General features: G+C 45.0%; 1 protein-coding gene across 7 annotated transcripts; it reads left to right on the top strand.

Annotated features, from left to right (window-relative positions):
- Positions 1 to 194: 194 nt before the first annotated feature.
- On the top strand, positions 195 to 24,393 carry Smarcc2 (SWI/SNF related BAF chromatin remodeling complex subunit C2). 7 transcript variants are annotated; one of them, XM_026398329.2, is made up of 30 exons: positions 195 to 336; positions 2,323 to 2,442; positions 3,196 to 3,281; positions 3,727 to 3,808; positions 3,909 to 4,001; positions 5,320 to 5,389; positions 5,622 to 5,691; positions 8,130 to 8,205; positions 8,355 to 8,486; positions 8,588 to 8,703; positions 9,076 to 9,200; positions 10,946 to 11,005; positions 11,151 to 11,188; positions 11,431 to 11,561; positions 11,831 to 11,902; positions 15,825 to 15,938; positions 16,504 to 16,657; positions 17,346 to 17,438; positions 17,672 to 17,791; positions 17,883 to 17,945; positions 18,310 to 18,568; positions 18,775 to 18,936; positions 19,207 to 19,271; positions 19,475 to 19,607; positions 19,689 to 19,855; positions 20,600 to 20,734; positions 21,761 to 22,142; positions 22,460 to 22,543; positions 22,820 to 22,885; positions 23,440 to 24,393. In XM_026398329.2, exons 1-30 carry the CDS (start codon positions 226 to 228, stop codon positions 23,514 to 23,516), a joined length of 3,456 nt encoding a protein of 1,151 aa, XP_026254114.1. In that variant the 5' UTR covers positions 195 to 225; the 3' UTR covers positions 23,517 to 24,393. The 7 variants fall into 7 exon arrangements, with proteins under 7 accessions (XP_026254114.1, XP_026254115.1, XP_026254112.1 ...); XM_026398330.2 differs by having other exon boundaries at positions 17,675 to 17,791; XM_026398327.2 differs by having other exon boundaries at positions 22,460 to 22,885.
- Positions 24,394 to 25,609: the final 1,216 nt, after the last annotated feature.

A 25,609-nucleotide genomic window follows, 5' to 3' on the forward strand; every position in this document is an offset into this window, starting at 1 on the left:
TCCCCGGAGGCCGGCACCGGGGAGGCCGACAGGGTCTGCGCCGCGCGGGGCGCTGGGCCACCGCCGCCGCCGCGCCGGGACTGCCGGCAGGGGGCGCTACGCGGGCCGGGGCCGGCCCAGGCGGCGGGAGGCGGCGGCCGCGGCGGCGGGAGGCGGCGGGAGGCGGGCGGAGGAGGCGGGAGCTGAGCGGGGCGGGCGGCGGCGGCGGGGCCCGAGCCCGAGAAGATGGCGGTGCGGAAGAAGGACGGCGGCCCCAACGTGAAGTACTACGAGGCCGCGGACACGGTGACCCAGTTCGACAACGTGCGGCTCTGGCTCGGCAAGAACTACAAGAAGGTACGCGAGCAGGGCCGCGCGAGGGCCGGGGGCGGGACAAAGGGAGCGCGGCCCGCGGCTCCCCGGGGTCCTGCCCACCCTCCAGCCGTCCCGGCCCCTCCCAGCGGCCTCCCTGGCAGCCCCCAGCGTGTCCTCTGGCGCGCCCGCGCCCCTCCCCGCCCCCACCCCACCCCCGCCCCCACCGCTGTGCCCTCTGTCCCTGTTTTTCTCCACTGTCGGGTGCCTGCAGCCCACCCTCCCTTAAGCCATCGCCTTCACGGCTTTCCCGAGAGAGACTGCGGGCCGGGGGTGGACGAGGTGCCGAATGGGCGCCTTCCCCCTCCTGTCCAATGTACCCGTCACTGCGCCCGCCAGGGCTCCCCACGGAGCCAGGTACCAGCGGGGCTAAGGCCTCCCTGGTGCTTTGTGTATGTTCTGAGAGAGATGATGAAAGCAGGAGGGTAAACAGCCACAGAGCAGGCCGAAAGGGTCTCCACCCGGGTATCACCTATCTCCACGGCTCATCACCCACCTCGCCTCCATCTAAAGGGCAACAAAACCTCCCAGGGGGAAGGGTACCGAGTTTCTGGGCAGTGGTCCCTGCTAAGACCAGTCCTAGGCTTCACAAAGAAGTCACCGGCAGCCTAGATTTGCATTGCTTTGGGTTTAGGGTCCAGAGGCACAGATAAGCTTTATATCTCCAGTCCCCACCCCCCCACCCCATAACTGGGGATAATGAAGTAGTGAACAAAAAAAAAAAAAAAAAAGGCTTAAGAAACCTTACCTGTCTTCTACCAGGCCTCTTCCTGATGCCTTCTTTGTGTCTAAGCCCGATTTTTTCTGTAGATGGCCTGCCTGTCTTCCTTCTCACTGTCCCCAGTTATGGGTTCTTTTTCCTAGCTTTTTTCAGCTCCCCAGTTCTTACTGCCCAGCTTTGCTGCCTGTCAGAAGTGTGATGGGTGATTTAGGAGAACTCCACACTAATCCTGGTTATGAGCCTGCCCCTGATATCCCTCCAGGTTTCGCTGGAGTCAGAATCCTGACAAACAGCTGCCAGGCTGTGGCTTGTCTGTACCCCAATGTGAGGCTCTAGTTCCCAGACTTCTGAAACCTTTAACCTTTTGAAGGGAGATCAATCAGTCTAGGGCTTTAGACTCCGCCCTGGGGGGATTGAAAGCTTGTGACCTGGTTCATCTTTCATGCTTTTAGCTCTTTGTCATTTACCTTTCTCTTTACAGATCTTTTTACACCTCCCACTGAGAGGTGTCCTTTTCTCAGTGAAAACAAGGGTCAATAGGTAAAGAGAAAGTCTCCTAACTGAGTTTTAAATTAGAACAGAAGGCTAGGATGCTAGGTAGTATGATAGGGAAGTTTTTAAGAAGGCCCAAGGTTGCTTGTCTTGGATATGGCTTCCTCAGGATAGACATCTCCTCATCAGGCTTGGGAGTAGGTGGTCCTTCCCAGCTAGGAGGGCCTAGGAAGACATTTATGCCCAGGTCTAGCAGAAGCAGAATGCACAAGCTCACTCAGCTTGACCTACCTTACTTCCTTGCTTCTTTTTCTTTAGACTACATGGTAAGGGTAATTGTTGCATTCTCAAAGTTCCCCTAAGAAATACACTGTTGTCCTCACTTAGAGCATCTAAGGGGTGTTGCTTCTCTGGCCTGAACTTAATAGTTTTAGAATTTTACAACCCTCTGTGCTGTTGGCTGGAGATCAGGTGCCAAGGTAACAGGATCCTGCAACTCCAATTTCAGGGTGTAGCTGAGGAAGAGTAGGACGCTTTCCTTACTGTCAGCATCCAATCCTGGCAGCCTGGGCTGGTAGCAGCAGAATCCAGTTTTCTGGTTAAAGGTTTCTAGGGTCTCCTTTCTACCATATTCTTTGGAAGAGAAAGACACCATTTTCTATGCCCCAGAGTCTTCCAGAGCCCCTGGGGAAGAAATATGGGAGATGATAAACCATTATCTGGGTCTATTTTTCTTTCCTTTCTCTGCCTTTTCCCAGTATATACAAGCTGAACCACCTACTAACAAGTCCCTGTCTAGTCTGGTCGTACAGTTGCTACAATTTCAGGAAGAAGTTTTTGGCAAACATGTCAGCAATGCACCGCTCACTAAACTGCCGGTGAGTGCAAAAACAAGGAGATCAGCCCTCCAAATTGGAGAGGGAATTGTATTTGTAAAAATATTTGAAATTTTCATTATTTTTAAAATTTGGGTTGTTACCTATTACAGTCTCTATCCTTGGTCAGGGTATGGTGGTTTGGCCTTGTCCCCAGTTTACCATCCCTTAGTAATAGTTGTGTAACAAGTTACCTTGTATCTCTTGATATAGTTAAAAGGGTTTAAGATTGAAATTTGCACAGGTTTGTGTTCAAATCTTGGCTTTGCCATTTGATGGCTCAGTGATCTTGAGCAACCTTTGTGTGTCTTGGTTCCTTCATCTCTAGATAGAATTAATATACTTACTTATAGGATTTCTGCAAGAGTAAATGAGGTAACCCAGTAAAGTGGTTGGCACAAGGTGATGCTTTGTATACATTGGTTTCTTTCTCTTCTAGGCCATATAACCCTTTATATTGTCTCAAGGGTTAAAGAATTACAGCTTTAAGAGGGAGATCAGTTCAACATGAATTTTTAAAAATATTTTTTAGTTGTTGATGGTGTCCACATGGTGACACCATACCTTTATTTTATTTTTTATGTGGTACTGACATAAAAATAATTGAACCCAGTACCTCACATGTACTAGGCAGGTGCTCCACCATTGAGCCACAACCTCAGCCCTCAACATGGGATTTTGAGAAAGGATTTTTAAGTGATAAAGAGAATTTACAATTTAATTCTCATATACTTCTTCCCTGTCTGGATTTTATAGATCAAATGTTTCCTAGATTTCAAAGCAGGAGGCTCCTTATGCCACATACTTGCAGCTGCTTACAAATTCAAGAGTGACCAGGGATGGTGAGATGCCTTATCTCTATGCTTCTTATATTTAGATTAAAGAGAAACTCCTATTTTGATTCCCTGGGGTCTTTCTGGGGTGGGGGAACACAGGTAGAAATGCTATGTGTCTCTTATTTTGTTAGATCAGTCAGAAAAATAGTTGGGAGCCAGAGCAAAAAGAGATTCCAAGAGTGAATGTGGGTGTGTCTATGTGTGTATCTGAGCATGTATGTTATAGAGAAAGAGAGATTCTTAGGTTGGTATCTCAAGCTTTTCTTCACTCTTTTAGACTAAGTATAGAAGGATTTATGGAGTTGAGATCAGGAATCCCAGATCTTGGGTTCTTTTGGCAACAGCTGTGACCAAGAGTACCTCCTAATTTCCCATGTTAAGGAGTTACATACCCTCACCTTATCCCCAGACATGAGCTATATCACTCACTAGATTATTGTCTCTTCACAAGGCGGCGTTACGATTTCCAGAATCCATCACGCATGGACCGCAATGTAGAAATGTTCATGACCATTGAGAAGTCTTTGGTACAGGTAATACTCATGAACCTTCCCCATGCATCATCTTCCCTCAGTGAGAATCCAAAGGACTCCTTCTGCATAACCTCATCTCATCTATTTCTTCATCCCACAGAATAATTGCCTGTCTCGACCTAACATTTTTCTGTGCCCAGAAATTGAGCCTAAATTGCTGGGGAAATTAAAGGACATTATCAAGAGACACCAGGTGAGTGGCAGGTCAGGAGAGGTTTCAGAAATTCCATGACTCTTTTCCTACTATTTTCCATATCAAGCAGCAGCTCCAAAAAAGACAGTAGAATGACTCGGACATAACTTTTCTATGTTCTTATATGATACACCACCAGTGTAACTCTGCATCATGTACAACCACAAAAATGGAAAGTTATATTCCATCTACAATATGTCAAAATACATTCTACTGTCATATATAACTAAAAAGAACAAATAAAAAATAAAGAAAGAAATTGTAGGAAGTAATGTTAATTAAAAATACTTTTTAATTGTCAAAAAAAAGCAACACTTAAATACCACTTTCCACTACATAGGTGGATTTCTCTACTTGGCAAAGACTAGAGTTAAAGCATTGAGCTTGGGCTGGGGATGTAATTCAGTGTTAGAGTTCTTGCCTAGCATTCATGAGGCCCTGGGTTCAATTCCTAGTACTAGAAGAAAAAAAAAAAAAGTATTGAGCCTTTTATTCCTGTTTCTCCCATTTCCCAATGCTGACACTTTTGATCACTGTTCCTAGAGACTGAATTGGCCTGGGGGAAGAAGTATCCACTTCCACTAAACTAGAGATTGCCTGATTTCATATAAATGAAATCTCTGTTCTTTAGAACTAAATAATAACAAGCAGATGCCATTAATATGAACATTTAGTCAACTTAAAAATTTCCCAGGTGTGGATTATCATCTATTCAGAGGATTATCTATAGCAATACTTTTTTGTATTGGTATTTTTTAAAACATTTTTTTGTAGTTGTTGATTTACAGAATGCCTTTATTTTATTTGTTTATTTTTATGTGGTGTTGAGGAGTGAATCCAGTGCCTCACACATGCTAGGCAAGCTCTCTGCCACAGAGCTACAGCCCCAACCCTGTACTGGTATTTTTTGTGGCAATATTTTTAAAATTTTTCTCCTTTAACATAATCCCAGCTGTTTTCCTCTGCCCCTCAACTGGTGTGTGCTAGGAACTAACTTTAATACCACTCTAAGGGGCTGGAGATGTGGCTCAGCGGTAGCGCGCTCGCCTGGCATGCGTGCGGCCCGGGTTCGATCCTCAGCACCACATACCAACAAAGATGTTGTGTCCGCCGAGAACTAAAAAAAAATAAATATTAAAAATTCTCTCTCTCTCTCTCTCTCTCCTCTCTCACTCTCTCTTTAAAAAAAAAAAAAAAATACCACTCTAAGCAGAGTATTAAGCAGACACATCTATGGTTACATCTTAAATTGGTTTATTTACACTAAAGATTAATTCAAATAGGACTGTATTGATCTGCTTCTCCTTGTGCCATTCAGGGAACAGTCACTGAGGATAAGAACAATGCCTCCCATGTTGTGTATCCCGTCCCAGGGAACCTAGAAGAAGGTAAGACCTGGGTTTTACTGGCCTCTGCAGTAGACAGCTTGTACTAGGAGGTGAAGAATCACCATGTAGTACCTAGGCTTCTCTCTCTTTTCAACCATGAATCTTCCTATCTTAAGTTCCTATTACCAAGTCCCTTGCTGCAACTGGAGAGTGCTCAGTTAGACTTTTTCCAGAGTTACTTTTTGTGTTTCCCTTTAGCTTACTTGTCTCCCTTTTCTCTCTCTATCCCCAGAGGAATGGGTACGACCAGTCATGAAGAGGGATAAGCAGGTTCTTCTGCACTGGGGCTACTATCCTGACAGGTGAGGATGGGTTCCTAGGGCAGGTTTAAGTACAAGAGCCAGAGCCAGAACCAGAAGTCCTAGAACATATTGAAGAGCGAAAAAAGCACTCTTTGGAGGTTATTTTTAGGTAACTTAATTTGTTCTCCAACCTAATATGTGAGTCCTCTGTCTTGTGGGAAATTTAGACTTATTGGACAAGGCTTAGGCTAAAAGGATTTGAGCTTTATGTGTGAAATGATTATCTGTGTGTGTGTATTTTGGATGGTTTTCTTTACTTGAGTTCTGGAAACAGCTAAGCAAATTCCGTACCACTGAACTATACCCCCAGTTCCCCAGTATAATTTCTGATAAGTGTTAAAACAATCTGACAATAGGAAAATGTTTTAACAAATTTGTATATCTACTCAGTGATATTATATTATATAAAGGCTATTATATGGCCTTTAAGGTGACATAAAATAATATGGATAATTTATAGATGAATATAATGGCAAAAAGTAGCATGTAAGTCAGGCACAATGGTGTGGACTTATAGTCCCAGCTACTCTGGAGGCTAAGGCAAGGGAATTATTTGAGCCCATGAGTTCATAAAGCCCCACAGCAAGACCCCATCTTATAATAAATAAATAAATAAAATCTAGGGGCTGATTTTATATAGCTCATGAGGTCTGAATTCTATCCCCAGGATTACAAAGGAAGTGCAACAAAATAATATCTACTATGATACAATTGTGTAAAACCAAATTGGTACAGAAAAGTGTTTCCAGGAAAAATATATATACTGAATGTCAAGAGTAGTTATATTAGGTTGATTCTTTTTTTTTTTTTTTTTAAAGACAGAGTGAGAGGGCTGGGGATGTGGTTCAAGCGGTAGCGCGCTTGCCTGGCATGCGTGCATCCCGGGTTCGATCCTCAGCACCATATACTAAACGAAGATGTTGTGTCCGCCGAGAACTAAGAAAAAATAAATAAATATTAAAAAATTTAAAAAAAATAAAAAAAATAAAGAGAGAGTGAGAGAGAGAGAGAATTTTTTTTTTAATATTTATTTTTTAGTTCTTGGCGGACACAACATCTTTGTTGGTATGTGGTGCTGAGGATCGAACCTGGGCCGCACGCATGCCAGGCGAGCGCGCTACCGCTTAAGCCACATCCCCAGCCCATTAGGTTGATTCTTTTTGTTTATTTTTGTTTTTCTTTGGTACCTGGAATTGAACTCTGGGACACTTAACTACTGAGAAACATCTCCAACCCTTTTTTAGAAAAATAATTTTTATTTTATTTATTTATTTTTTATTTTATTTTTCAGCGGACATAACATCTTTGTTTGTATGTGGTGCTGAGGATTGAACCTGGGCCGCATGCATGCCAGGCAAGCACGCTACCGCTTGAGCTACATCCCCAGCCCACCCTTTTTATTCTTTATTTTGAAACAGGGTCTTACTGAGTTGCTTAGGGTCTTGCTGAGTTGCTGATACTGGCCTCAAATTTGCAGTCCTACTGCCTCAGCCTTCCAAGTTGCTGGGATTATAGGCACACCATACCCAGATCATCAATTTTTTAAATCTACTTTTAGTTGATAAATCACAATTGTACGTGTCCATGGCGTACAGAGTTTTTTGTTGTAATTGTTGTTTTGCAGTACTGGCCTGACACATGCTAGCAATCTGCCATTGATTTACACCACAGCCCTTTAAAAAAATATATTTTTTGAGTCAGGCCCAGTGGTACAAACCTATAATCCCAGGTGCTTGGGAGGTTGCGGTGGGAGGGTTCCAAGTTCAAGGCCAGGCTGGGTAATTTACTGAGTCCCTGACTCAAAAAATAAAAAGGGCTGGGGATGCCAGGCATGGTGGGCACACACCTGTAATCTTAGCAGCTCGGGAGGCTGAGACAGGAGGATCGGGAATTCAAAACCAGCCTCAACAACTTAGTGAGGCACTTAGCAACTCAGTGAGACCCTGTCTCTAAATAAAATATAAAAAAGGGCTACAGGGTATAGGTCAGTGGTAAAGAGCCTCTTGTAAAGATAGAGTGAAATAACATAGAATACAATAAAATTTTATTTTATTTTATTTTGAGACATTCATCCAGACTGGCCTCAAACTTGTAATCTTCCTGCCTCAGCCTCCTAAGTAGCTGGGATTATAGGTATGCACCACCCCACCTGGCCACAATGTGTTATTTTGACATACATATACAGTGTACACAGATCAAATTAGGGTCATTAGCATATCCATCATCTCAAACATCGTTGTCTATTTTTTAAATGTTTTACAGTATGCTTCTATTACTTTATAGTGAAAAGAATCCCAACATTAATTGTGAAATAATTATATCAAAAAAAAAGCCAACAACCCAATACTTTTTATAAATGAAAAATGTAAAAATCTGCACTTTTCTATTTTACAACTCCATTCCATTGATTGTACTTCACACTCAAATTTTCCCTGCAGTTATGACACATGGATCCCAGCCAGTGAAATTGAAGCATCTGTGGAAGATGCCCCAACTCCCGAGAAACCTAGGAAGGTGAGTTTTTCTTATACCCCCCTACCCCAGGAAAAATGCTAGGACCAGACCACTCTGGAGGTAAAGTGGGGGTTCTGTGCTCTTAAGGGTCCCTAGATAGAGCTGTGACTTCTAGGCTGTCTCCAACAGAGTCTGCTTTTGTACTTTAGGTTCATGCTAAATGGATCCTAGATACAGACACCTTCAATGAATGGATGAATGAGGAAGATTATGAAGTAAATGATGACAAAAACCCTGTCTCTCGCCGGAAGAAAATTTCAGCTAAGACATTGACTGATGAGGTGAAAATTCTATTCTTTCCAGGAGCCCTTAGCCTAAGTCTCAAAACAAATCTTCACTGAGGATTATAGACTAACATTTGTCTCAATTCTTTGTCCTTCAGGTGAATAGCCCAGATTCAGATCGAAGGGACAAGAAAGGAGGGAACTATAAGAAGAGAAAGCGCTCCCCCTCTCCTTCACCAACCCCAGAAGCTAAGAAGAAAAATGCTAAGAAAGGGTATGCCGACCCCTAACCTGCCGCCACTTTCACTGTTCTTTCCATACTGTGTCAAAGGAAAAATGGATAAATCCCTTTCTATAATCATTGGGCCCTGACCTGTATATGCCATAATACTGCAGCTGTACTGAGAGAAATAGATGAGATCTTTAGGGGCCCAGTTGTTAGTTCTAGACCCAGCCACCAGTAAGCTTAAAAGAGGTCTTAATCACCAAATAAAAAGGCTTTGCCATCTCCCATCACTCTGCAGTTACTGATTTCTGTTTGTGCTCAACTCTACCCTTGGGATTCTCTCTAGTTTCCCTTCACTTGAGCCCAAATTTTCAGGGGCACTTTGTGCAAGGATGACCATGTATTCTCTTTCATTCTCAGTCCCTCAACACCTTACACTAAGTCAAAGCGTGGCCACAGAGAGGAAGAGCAAGAAGACCTGACAAAGGACATGGATGAGCCCTCTCCAGTCCCCAATGTAGAAGAAGTGACCCTGCCCAAAACAGGTACAGGCGAAGCCAAGCTCCTGGGACCCATACCTACTCCCTATCCTACCACTCCAGTGCCAAACTCCTGAGCGGGCTGATTTCCCAGGTTTAGCTCCAAGTCTACAAGTTGCTTTCCCTTCAATCTAGCTGGTTATTGAAATTGTTATCATTACCATGGAAAATCCTCTCACTTCACATTCATATCTGGTTGTGGACTTGTTTTGTGCCTAGTAATAGCTGTCTCCAAATACACACACACATACACACACACACACACACACAAACTCTCTCTTTTTCTCTCTTTTTTTGGTGCAGTCATGAGGATCAAATCCAGGGCCTCACATGTGCTAGGCATATACTGTAGTGCTCAGCTACATCACTAGCCCTTACATGTACTAATAAGCCACTACTTTGGAACCATTATAAAACACATGCAAATATTATCTTGAAAAATGGAAAAGTGGGGACTAGGGTTGTAGCTCAGTGGTGGAGCGCTTGCCTCACACAAGTGAGGCACTGGGTTCAATCCTTGGCACCACATAAAAAAATAAAATAAGGTAAAGAAAATAAAGGTATTGTGTGTATCTACAACTAAAATAATTTTTTTTAAAAATGGAAAAATGTAAAGGATAATAAAAACAAAGGTAAAGACAAGTTCTAATAGTTTCTTCCTATAGGTGATCCTAAAGTGGATCATCTTTTGTGTCCTACTGGAGAACCCAACTTTGGAGACCATTGCTCTATAATACTGTTTTATAATCTGTATTCCATAGACTAGCCCCAAGTATTCCAGAAATATATCTGAGGGATAGAGTTTGGAAAGTTGCTGAAAGAGAAGTATTCCCCACTTCTTCCCTCCTCAGATCAACTCACCTCTGTACCTATGTTTTGTCCCAAGATTTTGTCTATAAATTTAGTTCATGAAACTCCTCTGCTTTCAGAAATGTTTGAGATCTGGCTGGGGGTGTATCTCAGTGGTAGAGCATGTTCCTATCACGCATGAGGCTGGGTTCAATCCCCTGAACCAAAAAAAAAATAGAGCAGGGATAGTCAAGATCACAGGATCACAATTAGTTTTAAGGTTTAGTGGTAGTGTTTGCCTAGCATGTGTAAGACCTTGAGTTTAGTTCCTAGCACCACAAAAAAAGAAATTTAAAAAAAAGAAAGGTGAGAAAAAAAAGTTTTAAGATCTAACCACTTACTCCCCTACAAAGTGACTTTGTTCAGACTCTGTCTCAGTCCATTAAGAGTAAGTGAGTTTAGCCAGGCGCAGGGTGGTATGTGCCTGTAATCCCACGGGCTCAGGAGGCTGAGGCAGGAGGATCACGAGTTCAAAGCCAGCCTCAGCAAAAGCAAGGTGGTAAGCAACTCAATGAGACCCTGTCTCCAAATAAAATACAAAATAGGGCTGAGGATGTGGCTTAGTGGTTAAGTGCCCCTGAGTTCAATCCCTGGTACCAAAGGAAAAAAACCAAAAGTGAGCTTATCGATATATAAATGATGGAGATAAGGATCTATCAAAGACAAGAATGACTTTTACATATACATAGATAAAGAAGTTAATTGAATTTTTGGTTGAATACATGAGTAAAGTAGCAAGTGAGTTTCAAGCTCTAGATTGATTGTAACCAGAGGGAGTTAGTATATTTTGTGATCAAATGGAGAAAATTATTAAGAGAAAGTGATATCTCTAGAACTATTAACAGTGGAGGATAAGAGATTGGTTTTGGCAGTGTCTGATAAATGACTTTTTCTTCTGGCAGTCAATACTAAGAAGGACTCGGAGTCAGCCCCAGTCAAAGGAGGCACCATGACTGACCTAGGTAAGATGGGAGCTGCAGCAAGACAGGCATGAGCCTCCAGTAGGGCTCAGCGGCGACCTTCCCCTAACCTGACAAGGCTTTCCAATAGGACCCTCCTGCCCCTTAGTAGGCTCCAGCCTTACATCTTGCTCTCTTTCTCTTTCAGATGAGCAGGAGGATGAAGGCATGGAGACCACGGGCAAGGTGGAGCCAGTTTAGAGAGGCCCTACCTCTCTATGTGATTCTGATTTGTGATTATAAGTTCCTTCTACCACCATAGACTAATCCTAGCTGTTGCTCAAAACTCTTACCCCTTCCATGTCCTGGGGCCCATTATGCTCAACCTATCACCCATTCTTAGTGTCCACATTCCTGGGCTGTGGGAACAACAAAGGGTTGCTGGGGGGAAGTGGGAATGCTGTGTCCAGCAGCCTCCATACTCATAGGATGAGGATGAAAGCAGTACGGGGAACAAGGGGGAGCAGACCAAGAATCCAGACCTGCATGAGGACAATGTGACTGAGCAGACCCACCACATCATCATTCCTAGCTATGCTGCCTGGTTTGATTACAACAGGTATTATCATTAGGTTCTTATTTTCCTTCTTCCAGGGGTCAGTGGGTTGTTTTTTCCCCTTTCCTTATCCAAACAAATATTTTCTTCCGTGAGATAGACCAGGGTGTGCTTCAGTTTTAGAAGAGCTCCTGGTTTCTTGAAAATTCTCAAGTTTCTCATTTCTTCCTAGTTTTGAACTGTTTGCCTCCCCACCTTATAGACTTTTCCTCCTTTTTGGACTTTTCTCCCTCCCCCGGCACCTTCTGAATCTATTTTGCCTTCTCTTGCAGTGTTCATGCCATTGAGCGGAGGGCTCTCCCTGAGTTCTTTAACGGCAAGAATAAGTCCAAGACTCCAGAGATGTAAGGAAATTTCAACTCATGATTTTTTTCTTCTTCCTATCCCCATTCATCCTTCCTTATCCAGACTGTTCAGTTAAGCAAACTTTTCTTGAACTTCATCTACCTCAGGCATTGTGCTAAGCTTATGAAAACATGATACCTGCTGTAGCCCAGCACTTAGATGCATGTTCTTTAGAAGGGTTTACCTAAGGATGATGGATATTAAAGTGTATTCTTCTGTGTAAAACAATTGCCTGTTTCAATTGTTCTAGTGCTTCAAATTCTGTACAGGGTACAGAGCTTTTAAATCCAAAAATTATGTATAACCATAGCATAGGCAATAGCTTTGACTAAAGGGTAAATGTTTATTATCAGGCTGTCTCTGAGAATAGTTTTTTTTTTTTTCTTTTTTCTTTTTTTTTTTTTTAGTTGTAGATGGACACAATATCTTTTTTTAATACCTTTATTTTATTTATTTATTTATTTATTTATTTTAAAGAGAGAGTGAGAGAGGAGAGAAAGAGAGAGAGAGAGAGAATTTTTAATATTTATTTTTTAGTTCTCGGCGGACACAACATCTTTGTTGGTATGTGGTGCTGAGGATCGAACCCGGGCCGCACGAACGCCAGGCGAGCGTGCTACCACTTGAGCCATATCCCCGGCCCTTATTTATTTATTTTTATGTGGTGCTGAGAATCGAACCCAGAGCCTTGCACGTGCCAGGCAAGTGCTCTACTGCTGAGCCACAACCCTAGCCCAACACAATATCTTTATTTATTTATTTTTGTGTGGTTCTGAGAAATCGAACCCAGTGCCTCATGCATGCAAGGCAGGCCCTCCACCACTGAGCTGTAGCCCCAGCCCATATGAGAGTATATTTTGCTAGGAAAAACAAGAGAAGGAACCAAGGGAAGACCAATCTGTGAATTAAGAGATGAAGAGTGCTCTCTGAGAGAGAAATATGTAAAGTACAGGCTTGGGGCTCAGGAGGACTTATCTCCTTTAAGGTTTGGCTATGTCAAACTGGCTTTAGATGAGATTTGGCAATCTTCTGCGGTTGTGGATACTTCAGAATAGATATATGATGAGGTGGATGAGAGCCAGGGGATCTACCACTGACCCACATCTCTAGCCCTTTTTATTTTTTTGAGAAAGTGTCTTGCTAAATTGCTGAGGCTGTCTTTGAACCTGTAATCCTCCTACCTCAACCTCCCAAATTGCTGGGATTACAGGTATGCATTACTACACCTAACTTGGAGGCAGGGTCTGGCCTCCAACTTGTGGTCCTCCTGCCTCAGCCTCCTGAGTCACTGGGATCACAGGTGTGCACCACAAACAACCAGTTTTTTCCTTTTTGTAAGATATTGGGGATTGAACCCAGGGCCTTGTGCTTGCTATATAAGCACTCTACCTCTGAGCTAGATCTTCAGCCTTTTTTTTTTTTTTGTACCATGAATTGAACCCAGGGGTGTTTAACTGCTGAGCCATATCCCCAGCCCTTTTTATTTTGAGACAGGGTCTCTTTAAGTTGCCTGGGGCCTCACTAAATTGCTGAGGCTGACTTTGAACATGCCAGCCTCCTATCTCAGCCTCCCAAATTGCTGGGATTACAGGTGTGTGCCATCATGCCTGGCCATCCTCAGTCCCTCTTAAAGGCTTTCTGTATTTTGAGATGAGTGTCACTAATTTTCCCAGGCTGATTTCTAACTTTTGATCCTTCTGCCTAAGCCTCCTGAGTTGCTGGATTATAGGCATACTACACTGCACCCAGCCATTAATTTAATCATTTTTTTTTTTCTTGGTCCCAGGATTGAACTTGGGGCACTTGGCCACTGAGTCACATCCCCAGCCCTAATTTGTATTTTACTTAGAAACAGGGTCTCACTGACTTGCTAATTAGCGTCTTGGTGCAATTTCTTTTTTTTTTTTTTTTTAAAGGGAACTTTATGGATAACTTCTTTTTTTTTTTTAGAGAATTTTTTTTTTTAAATATTTATTTTTCAGTTCTCGGCGAACACAACATCTTTGTTGGTATGTGGTGCTGAGGATCGAACCCTGGCCGCACGCATGCCAGGCGAGCGCGCTACCGCTGAGCCACATCTCCAGCCCCTCTTGGTGCAATTTCTGAGGCTGGCTTTGAACTCACGATTCTCCTGTCTCAGCCTCCCAAACCTCTGGGATTACAGGCGTGAGCCACTGTGCCCGGCCAGTCCTATTTTTGTATTTTATTTAGAGACAGTGTCTTACTGAGTTGCTTAGTGCCTCGCCATTGCTGAGGCTGGCTTTAAAGTCACGATCCTCCTGTTTCAGCTTCTCAAGCTGCTTTGGTTACAGGTATATGCCACCACATGCAGCTAATTTAATCTTTACATTAACCTCAGATGTGGTTACTGTTATTACCTCCAGTTTACAGATTAGGAAACTAGGGTATAAATATCTACATCACTTGCAGGTAAATTCACAGTCAGTAAAACCAGAATCCGTATCCTTTAGTCTGGTTTTATTCTCAAACTTTACACTGTACCTTATAACAGCTACTATTTTTTGAGCTCCTACAATATATCAGACACTATACTAGTACTTTACAGACCTCTTTAATCCTCAGTGGACATTTCATTTTATAGAGCGGCGGAATCTGAGTTTCAAGAAAGCAGTAATTTGCCAATACCATCATAGTAGTTTGGGGATTTGAATGTAAATCTTTCTAACTTCAAAGCCTAAATTCTTTCTCTGAAATCATGCTGACGACCTGGATGCATGGATAAAAACTTCATTTTAACATCTGATTTTGGAAACAAAGGCACTTTTTCTTACTTTTAGGTTCCTTGTTCAAAAGTTGGGTAAAACATCCCCAATTATAACTAAGTTAATAGTTCATTAACCTAAAAAAATCCCACAAAGCCAAATGTGATGGTAACGTAATTAAAATCTGTGTCAAAAAATAGAAAGGGTTGAGGATATAGCTGGGTGTGGTGGTACATTCCTGTAATCCTAGCAACTTGGGAGACTGAAGCATGAGGACCACAAGTGTGTGGGAATGTAGCTCACTTGTAGAACATTCTTAGGTTCAATCCCTGGTACCCTAAACAAAAAAGTAAATAAGGCTGGGCACGGTGGAGCATGCCTTTAATACTAGCAGCTCTGGAGATTGAGGCAGGAGAATCACAAGTTCAAAGCCAGCCTCAGCAATTTAGCAAGGTACTTAGCAACTCAGCAAGACCCTGTCTCTAAATAAAATATTAAAAAGGGCTGGGGTAGGAAAGATGGTAGAATGAGATGAACATCATTGCCTTAGGTACGTGTATGACTGCCCTTATGGTGTGACTCCACATCATGTACAACCAGGGAAATGAAAAGTTGTGCTCCATTTATGTATAATAAATCAAAATGCATTCTGCTGCCATGTATAACTAATTAGAACAAGTAAAAAAAATAAATTTAAGAAAAAAAGGGCTAGGGATGTGGCTCAATGATTAAGAGCCCCTGGGTTCGATCCTTGTTAACCACATAAATAAATAAGGAAAAATGTAAAAAAAAAAAAAAAAAAAGTTTGAATCCCTTGCATTTAACATACAGCAGGCACTCAGTTTTTTTTTATTTGTTCTTTTTAGTTATACTTAATGGTAGAATGTATTTTGATGTATTATACATACATGGAATATAACTTCCCATTCTTGTGATTCTACATGAGGTGGAGAGGCACTTTTTAAATACTGGCACTCCAGTATTTATTGACTCAAAAAAATCTACTCTTTTCCATCGTTCTCATGCAGTATGGGTCTTTAGTTTTGTTCTTGTTGCAGATTGAACCTCACACATGCTAGGCAAACATTCTACCACTGAACTACATCTTCAGCTGAGTCATTAGTTCTTATCATTTTTCCTACTCTTCAGCCCTCGCCCAACATTTATTTTTCTTCTTGTTTTCTCTGTCTCTTGTAAGCTACCTGGCCTATCGAAACTTCATGATTGACACTTACCGACTGAACCCTCAGGAATATCTCACCTCTACTGCATGCCGTCGGAACCTGGCAGGTGACGTCTGTGCCATCATGAGGTAGGTCTTGCAGCTGAGGCAAAGGGGTATGGGAGGATGTCTCCCTGTGGATGTCTTGGCAGAACTAGAGATGCCTGCAAGAAACATAGGGGAACCGGCAGGAGAGTACCTCTAGAGAAAGACCAAGTACAGGATAGAGGAATAAGTGACTTGAGGGATTGGAAATGTAGAATAGAAGGAGAAAGAAGGAACGTGTCTATAGCTGAAAGATAGTGGTTTAGGGGGTTTTTTTTGTTGTTGTTTTTGTTTTTGTAGTTGTAAATGGACAGAATGCTTTTATTTGGTTATTTTTATGTAGTGCTGAGGATCAAACACAGTGCCTTGCACATGTTAGGCAAGTGCTCCACCACTAAGCTACAGCCCCAACCCATGGTTCAGTTTTACTAGTTATTAGTTGGTAGTTGCTATGGAGGAGGGTCCAGGGTAGAGTGAGTGCTTAGGTGTCACTGGTGAATGATGGGAATAGAATGAACAAAGAACAGGGTAAGGGGGAGAGGCCTCCAGCCTCCTCCTCATGTACCTTTCTGACTATGCTGTGTAACACTGACTGCCTTTCTTCTCATAGGGTCCATGCCTTCCTAGAACAATGGGGTCTTATTAACTACCAGGTGGATGCTGAGAGTCGACCAACCCCAATGGGGCCTCCACCCACTTCTCACTTCCATGTCTTGGCTGACACGCCATCAGGGCTGGTACCTCTGCAGCCCAAAACCCCACAGGTAGGGTGAGGGACTGTGGGGACAGGATAGGGGTGGGTAAGATTGGGTCTCTTTGGACTTTTCTTTTTCTGGTTTATAGGGTAATGTTTCAGGAGTGCTTTGAGGCTTCTTCCTTTTCCATGGTATGCACAGGGCCACAGGAATCAGCCCCATGTGTTTAGCATCTTCTCTCAGCCTCAGTATTTAAGGCCATGAGGACTTGCTGAGGGAGAAGAGTCACTTCGTGTCCTCAGGAAGCAGACAGGCTAATGTAGGGGATGAAGCAGATAGAGAAAAATGTCTCAAAATTAGTATCTCAAAATTAACTTGTGTGAACTTTTAAAATTTTGTCATTTTCCACATTTTTTAATTTTTGCCTCATAATTATTACCACCTCCATTTTTTTTTAACATTTCCATTTCACCGAATACAAAATTTAAGAGGAGAAAGGCTATGTGGCTTGCCCAAGGTCACAGAGTATCAAATCTAAGATTTGAACCTAATTGTCCAGCTCCTAAGATAACCTATAAAGGTACATGTGAATTCATGTGAATATCATGCCAACTACCTGTGTAATTAATCATGGAGGGAGCTTGGAACAGTGGCATGAATGCCCCCATGAATGCCCAGCATTTGGTTTTGAGGCCTCCAAGGCCTTGGCCTGGCCATTTCCTGCCCAGCCTCCATGACGCCAAGCTCTGTCCCCCAGGGCCGCCAGGTTGATGCTGATACCAAGGCTGGGCGGAAGGGCAAAGAGCTGGATGACCTGGTGCCAGAGACGGCTAAGGGCAAGCCAGAGCTGGTAGGTGGGGTGCAGACCCCGCTGGGCTTCTTATTTGCCCCTTTATTGGGGGGGCCCTGCCTGGGAAGAAGAGACATGAGAGCAGAGGAGCTACAGCAGTGAGGGAGGAAGTCCCACCCAGAGCATCCCTGGCTTTGGGAAGGAAGCTCCTTCTGTCTATTTTCTCTTTCTGTCTGCCCCTGGCTCCCTGTGGTCATCCTCCACTCACCTCTTTCTTTCCCCTCCACAAATAGCAGAGCTCTGCTTCCCAGCAAATGCTCAACTTTCCTGACAAAGGCAAAGAGAAACCAACAGACATGCAGAACTTTGGACTGCGCACAGACATGTACACAAAGAAGAATGTTCCCTCCAAGGTATGAGTTGTGGCTGACCTGGGGTAGAGGACTTTTCCTCCCCACAGGTCCCAGGCTCCTCTCTCCTGACCGGTCCATGTTTCTCCTGTAGAGCAAAGCTGCAGCCAGTGCTACTCGAGAGTGGACAGAACAGGAAACCCTGCTACTCCTGGAGGTAATTGGGGCAAGAAAAGGAGAATTCTGCTGCAAAAGCAAAAGTGGCTGGGGTGCCAGTCATGCTTGTGAGTGAGGAGGACTTATAGAATCTGCTGTAAGCAGAGAAAAATTGTGCCCTGGTCCCCCCATCCCACTACCCATAGCATCTGTCCAGGAATGGCTCCAGACCAAGGATTGGAGCCATTTTACTAACTTTATATCCTTTCTTAGTGCTACTTGGAGATCCCCTTTGGACCCAGCAGAGTACTCAAAAAAACAGAACACAGAGAGCTTTGAAGCCAGCTGCCCTTAGTAGGATGGGGGTTTTGACCTTCGAGAAAGTGGCTAAGTAAATGGAGTTGTGTCTCCACCACTACCACCAGGCCCTGGAAATGTACAAGGATGACTGGAACAAAGTATCCGAGCATGTGGGAAGCCGTACGCAGGACGAATGTATCTTGCATTTTCTTCGCCTTCCCATTGAAGACCCCTACCTGGAAGACTCAGAGGCCTCCCTGGGCCCCCTGGCCTACCAGCCCATCCCCTTCAGTCAGTCGGGCAACCCTGTTATGAGCACGGTTGCCTTTCTGGCCTCTGTCGTCGATCCCCGAGTCGCTTCTGCAGCTGCAAAGTCAGCCCTAGGTATTTGGGGGTGGTGGTGACCCAGCCTTCTTAGTTTGCTTTGAAACCCTCAGAAGTTTGGCTGCCCTGCTGGCCTCAGCTTAGGAACTTGTCTAGGCTCTATTCTGGTCTTTGAAGAAAAGCTGGGCTTGTGAGGAAGCTTTCATAGGGATAGCTAGAACTGCCCACCTCGGCCATCTCAGCCTTATCTCCTCTGGGTCTTACAGAAGAGTTTTCCAAAATGAAGGAAGAGGTGCCCACAGCCTTGGTGGAGGCCCATGTTCGGAAAGTGGAAGAAGCAGCCAAAGTGACAGGCAAGGCTGACCCAGCTTTTGGTCTGGAAAGCAGTGGCATTGCAGGAACCACCTCCGATGAGCCTGAGCGCATTGGTAAGGCCTGGCAAGTTTCTAGGTTTCTCCCCTTTTCCCAAGAGTCAGAGTCACCTTGCATCCCTCTGTTGTCCCTGCTCCATGGTGGCATCAGGGCACAATTCCAGTGGGAGAATTGGTGGGGTTTTTATTTTCCCCAGGATTTCACGTTAGGGGCTTTGGCTACTACTGGTCCTCTCACTGAGATTTTGGCTGGTAAAGGGTTGTTGGAAAAGTGTCATTCACATGCTTTGATACCTCCCCTTTCTTTACCTTTCCCCTTGGGCCTAGAGGAGAGCGGGACCGATGAGGCACGGGCAGAGGGCCAGGCCACAGATGAAAAGAAGGAGCCCAAGGTATAGAGGGATTGACCTCGAGCTGGGAGGGGGTGCCAGGCACAGCTTGGTGGTGATGGGGAAGCTGGTGGCAAGGGCAGTCTCCTAAAGCCAGATCACCCCTGAAGTAAAAGGAGTAAAGTCAGTCCCCAGTCTAGGCCCTTTGTATAAGAGCTAGTCTCCCCAGCTCCTGATGTCTTTCTTTTCTTCTACTGGGATGTCAGGAACCCCGAGAAGGAGGGGTTATAGAGGAGGAAGCAAAGGAGAAAACAAGTGAGGCTCCCAAGAAGGATGAAGAGAAAGGAAAAGAAGGCGACAGTGAGAAGGAGTCAGAAAAGAGTGATGGGGACCCAATAGGTAAGCCTCCCTGAATGGTGGGTGTGGGTACAGAAAAAGATGTAAAAGTAGAGGGCTAACGCAGTTCTTGTCCTGGTCCAGTTGACTCTGAGAAGGAGAAGGAACCAAAGGAAGGTCAGGAGGAAATATTAAAGGAAGTGGTGGAGTCGGAGGGGGAAAGGAAGACAAAGGTGGAACGGGATATTGGTGAGGGTAACCTCTCCACTGCTGCCGCTGCTGCTCTGGCTGCCGCTGCAGTGAAGGCCAAGGTGAGACCAGTTCCCAAAGATCCTGAGAAGTGGCCCACTTCTCTAATCATTTCGCTTAGAGGAAGTACTTACTTGCTCATCCCTTAAACAATTTTATTTTCTGTTTTATTCTGAGAGTTAGTCATCTCTAAGCATTTTAAAGCTCTTAATATTGGGCCTGTTTCCAGCTTTGCATTTGACTTTGTCTTATCCTTATCACTCTATTTTTGTTCATGCTGTTTTTTTTTTCCTAAGATTTATTTATTGTTGTTGTAGTTGGACACAATACCTTCATTTTATTTATTTATTTTTATGTGGTGCTGAGAATTGAACCCAGGGCTGCACACATGTGAGGCAATCACTCCACCGCTGAGCCAAAACCCCAGCCCCTCTTCACGCTGTTTAAAAAAAAAAAAAAAAAAAAAAATCAAGCCTGGGTTGTGACCACAGAAATTAGGGTGGGAGTGTTCGTTTGTTTGTTTTGGTACTGGAGATTAACCTAGGAGTGCTTTGCCACTAAGCTACCTACCCAGTTCATTTTATTTTTTATTTTGAGATAGTGTCTCACTAAATTGCTAATGCTGGCCTTAAACTTGTGACCTTCCTGCCTCAGCCTCCTGAGTCGCTCGGATTATAGGCATATGCCACTATGTCCAGCCAAGTTCATTCTTAAACCTACCAGCAACCACACCCTACCCTATCTCCCCAGAAACGTCTGCAGCTAGGTTCTCCCCTTGACATATTATACCACCCCTCCTTGTCTAGCACTTGGCTGCTGTTGAGGAAAGAAAGATCAAATCTTTGGTGGCCCTGCTGGTGGAGACCCAGATGAAAAAACTGGAGATCAAACTCCGGCACTTTGAGGAGCTGGAGACAATAATGGACCGGGAGCGGGAAGCAGTGAGTAGCCTCCCCTAGGGGGTCATCAGGAGCTTGGAACCACATCTAGAGACTGAACTGGGTGTGAGAGAGAAAAAGGAGGAGAGAGGGAGAGGGAGAGGGAGAAACAGTAGGATAGAAAGCCTGAGAATGACAAGGCTCTAAAGCAAAAGGGAGAGCAGCAGGTCAAGGCAGAGAGAGCCAGTCTCAGGCAATCAAGGAAAAGTGGCCTCATAAATGAAGCTGTAGATTGAGGTCCTACAAAAGTCAGCTCTATGGATAAGAGATGCCAGTCAGGCTTTTTGGTTACTGCATCTCTAGGTCCTAGAACAGAGTTTGGTTTGCCCCATAGTAGACTCAATGAATCTTTGTCAAGTTATTGAATGGGTTGGAGAGATGATGAGAGGTTGGGGATTTCAGATTCAAAACATGAACTTGGAAAGGGAATGGGCCAGACAGGTTATTGAACCAATTTGTTTCTGAAAGGACTTTAAAAGAAATAGAAGATAGGGATCCTACCCTCAGAATTTTAGTTGGAGACATCAAATGTACGATAGGGAGACATCTGAAACAGTTAACAATGCTTAAAGTATCTGGCCAGTTCAAATTGAGAGGTTTTGTATCCAGTATATAGGCCTGAGAAATCACAGAATAAAGTCAAAGCTCAGAGGCTAGTGAATTGAGCTCGGATGGCTTCTTAAAAATAGTAAGTTTCTAGACAATTTTGGAGGAAGAAAAGAACTTCAGTTGAAAAGAACTGGAAACATTTTCCAAATCAAGGTAATAGTAAGTTAATTTGGGAGCTGAAATGAGCCAGGGCTACCACCAGAGTGACTAGAATGCAGTAAGAAGTGATGTGGGCAGCAAGGAGTCAAAAAAGGTCATGGAATTTACAGGAGGTGAAATGGGGGGGGAACAGAGGAAGCACAAGGGTTAGATTTGGGGAAGCACCAGCATGGAGATGGGGTCTTTGAGAAAGCAGAGAGTGAGACATTTGCCTAGGGGTCATATGAAAAGCCAATAACAACATTGAATTGCCACTGGCAGCTGGAGTATCAGAGGCAGCAGCTCCTGGCAGACCGACAAGCCTTCCACATGGAGCAGCTGAAGTATGCAGAGATGAGGGCACGGCAGCAGCACTTCCAGCAGATGCACCAACAGCAGCAGCAGCCACCACCAACCCTGCCTCCAGGCTCCCAGCCCATACCCCCCTCAGGGGCTGCTGGGCCACCCACAGTTCATGGCCTAGCTGTGGCTCCAGCCTCTGTGGCCCCTGCTCCTGCTGGCAGTGGGGCCCCTCCTGGAAGCTTGGGCCCTTCTGAACAGATTGGGCAGGCAGGACCAACAGCAGGGCCACAGCAGCCACAACCAACTGGAGCCCCCCAGCCTGGGGCAGTCCCACCAGGGGTACCCCCCCCTGGACCCCATGGTAAGTGGTAGGTTTGGGAACTGGCTCACCAGGAGCCAGGTGAACATCACAGTTGCCCGCAGAGGGAAGACATGATGGGCCTAGAGATAATGGATTAGCTTTTTCTTATAGATGGTCCTATTTCTATTATGTCCTTAAGCCAGCAGGCATTTCTCCCCAAACCCAGACCTTTGGAATTTTGTTCTAAGAGGTACCCTTTATTCTAGTGTCAGGAAAATGGAATGTGGCACCAAGCAGTGGCTAGAGTGTCCTTGTTGTGAAAGTGAATAGGTGAGTGAGATTTTACTCCTCTAACCTTCCTCTCTCTTCATTGCCAGGCCCCTCACCGTTCCCCAACCAACAAACTCCTCCCTCAATGATGCCAGGGGCAGTGCCAGGCAGCGGGCACCCAGGCGTGGCGGGTAATGCTCCTTTGGGTTTGCCTTTTGGCATGCCGCCTCCTCCTCCTCCTGCTCCATCCATCATCCCATTTGGTAGTCTAGCTGACTCCATCAGTATTAACCTTACCCCTCCTCCTAACCTGCATGGGCATCATCACCATCTCCCGTTCGCCCCGGGCACACTCCCCCCACCTAACCTGCCTGTGTCCATGGCGAACCCTCTACATCCTAACCTGCCGGCGACCACCACCATGCCATCTTCCTTGCCTCTCGGGCCGGGGCTCGGATCCGCCGCAGCCCAGAGCCCTGCCATTGTGGCAGCTGTTCAGGGCAACCTCCTGCCCAGTGCCAGCCCACTGCCAGGTGAGAAGGGGCTAAGAGGGGAGAAGGGTGAGGGAGAGGGGTCCACATGGAGGGAGGGAGGGTTGGTACTAAAGGGGTCAGGTACTAGAATTTCCACAATCTTTTTTTGAATACTCTGGTAAAATTAGAATGCAGGAGGAAGGGCCTTTCTGGCTGTCCTCTACCATTCCCCAACCTGGCAGCTGCCAACTCTGGGATGACGTTTGGGCCTTTCACTGGTGGGTCACGGAGGAGTCCTGTGGCAGAGAGCATCTCAGTCGTAAACTTGAAACACAGCTGTCTATTTGCATGATGATTAGCATCCCTTTGCTTGTTCCCATCACATTCAATGCCCCATTTAGAGTTCCTTTGGGGCAAGAGATGACTTAGGGTATTACCAGTTTTTCCAATGGTGAGGTAGAAGAGGGTTTTGGGAAAAGGAAGTTGTACACTGTGGGTACCTCATTCATCTACCCACCCACTGCATGCCCTGCCTGGTTGGTTGTATGTGGAACCTGGGTCTATATCCCTCTCAGCTGCTTATCCCAACTGATTCCTCTTCCTTTTCTCCACAGACCCAGGCACTCCCCTGCCTCCAGACCCCACGGCCCCAAGTCCAGGGACAGTCACCCCTGTACCACCTTCACAGTGAGGATCCAGCCAGACATCTCTCCCCCTTGCCCCCCATGGAGATCACAGTTCCAGGAACAGCCCTTCCCCACTGGGACCCTTCCCCAGCTGGAGAGTTCATCACTACGTAAGGAAAGCTCCTCCTGCCCCTCCACAGCCCCTTCCATGCCCAGCAGAGGCATGTACTTTTATATTGGATTATTCAAGGACTTCTGTTTAAAAGATGTTTCTAATGTCTGGGAGAGAGGATGGGATGGGATTGCTGCCCTCAAAGGAAGGAAGGGCAGGGGAAGGGTGTTTATACAAGGTTCTACTTAACCACTTCTAAGGGTGCACCCCCCTCAAAACTACTGCATTTTTTTACAGATAAAAAAAAAATTAAGCCCTTCAAAAGGAAGATTTTAAAAAGCCACATTGGAGCTCCCTTTAGCTCACTAAAAAACAACCAACTTTTACACTTTTTTTGAGGGGGGAGGGTAAGTTTTAAGAAAGGGAAATTACGGTTCTAAGGGGAGCTCTGGGGATGGAGTAAGGTTCCAAACCTTTCACCCCAAGCCCCTTGGGAATAACTGAGTCAGCTCCCCTCACCCACTGCCTGATCATTCTACCCATTCTCTCCTGCTTCCTCAAAGTGGCTGTTTAGGCCGCCCTAACTCAGCCACTGATCCCTTTCCCTCTGAATGTCAGTTTCGTGTTTGTTTTAAAAGTCACCTGCTTAGTTGATGTCAGCGTATGTGTATTTGGTGGGTAAATAATTTTGGGGGGGGACTCCTGTGGTAGGTAAGAGAAGAAAGGGCGCTAGGAGCTGTTCTTCCTCCCTTCTCGGAGTTGTATCCATAAGCTTCTACGAGGTATGGAAGGGGGAGCTGTAAGACAATGGGAACTTTTTAAAACCTGAAGATTTCGAAAAGCACTTAAGCACCTCCTTCTTAAGACTTGGCTGGGGCACTCCCAAACTCTGCCCGCTCCCACCAAGACTGGTAGACCTCACTAATAGGGTTTCTCCAGATGAGGACCCAGGTTTGGGAACATCACAGCTTGGCTTTGCTCCCTGGATTCTAGTGCCTCTCCATTCCAGGTGCCCCCCTCCTCCCCCTGCCCCTTGACATGGAGGCAAGTGGGATTCCAGGCTCTACACCAGTTCTTGGTTCCTCCTACCAGGCCCTTTGTTCCTCATGTCCCCATGTTTCTCTTCCTGTGCATCTTGGCACCTTTCTTCTGTTCAAAGTTTTCTGTAAATTTTCTCTTTTCTTCCCTTTTTTCTTTCTTTTTTCTCTTTTTTTTTTTTTTTTTTTTATAAATTAATTTGCTTTCAGTTCCATCTTGTGGATGCCTCTGTGTTCTCTTACCTGTGACTGTTAGGCAGGGGGATTGGGCTGGGGGCAGCATTCCTAGAGTCCCTCACAGGGGCATTCACCATTCACGGGGCTGGAGAGGCACTTTGCAAACTACAAGGCCTACAGACACTGTGCGGTTCTCCACTGAAGGCAGACGAGCTGTCAGGACTGGGCACTGCTGTAGCAGCAGAGACTCTCACCTGCCCTAAAAATAGCTGCTTGAGACTTGGAAGGACATGCCCATAACATAGAGATTTTGTATCTTTATCCTTTAGAAGTAGAAGCTTCATTCCTTCCCTTATTAGGGAGGAAGCAGTCTCTCACTTCTGTTGTTATTGGCCCCCAGCCCTGCCAGTGTGATGGACAGGCTCAGGAAGTGCTAACATGGCTTGGCTTTAGCCCTAGTCAACAATCCCAGGCTCCTCCCACAAAAGGCCTTCCTTGCTTAGAAGGGTGGGGGATAGGTTTAAGGAGCCTGAAGGCCAGAAGATTCAGCCTGATATGGGATGGAACTGAAGGATACCCTCCCCTGCCAGAAAAAAAAAAAAAAAGGCTTGGTCCAATAAGGATTTAGGGATCTACCGCTTTCCTGATCCCCAGGGGGGTTGCCTTTGCAACATGCAACATTTCAATATCAGTACAAGGCCCTTTCCAACTTTCCCCCAAACTCTGGCCCACTGTTCTTGGGCTCTGGGCTCTCTCTGTCTCAGGGCAGAAATCATCACCATCTCACCTTTTCCCCATTTAACCCTGCTTAGGAAGAAAAGTAGAACTGAAA

Source organism: Urocitellus parryii, chromosome 5 (genome assembly GCF_045843805.1).
Source record: "Urocitellus parryii isolate mUroPar1 chromosome 5, mUroPar1.hap1, whole genome shotgun sequence".
NCBI classification, from domain to species: Eukaryota; Metazoa; Chordata; class Mammalia; order Rodentia; family Sciuridae; genus Urocitellus; species Urocitellus parryii.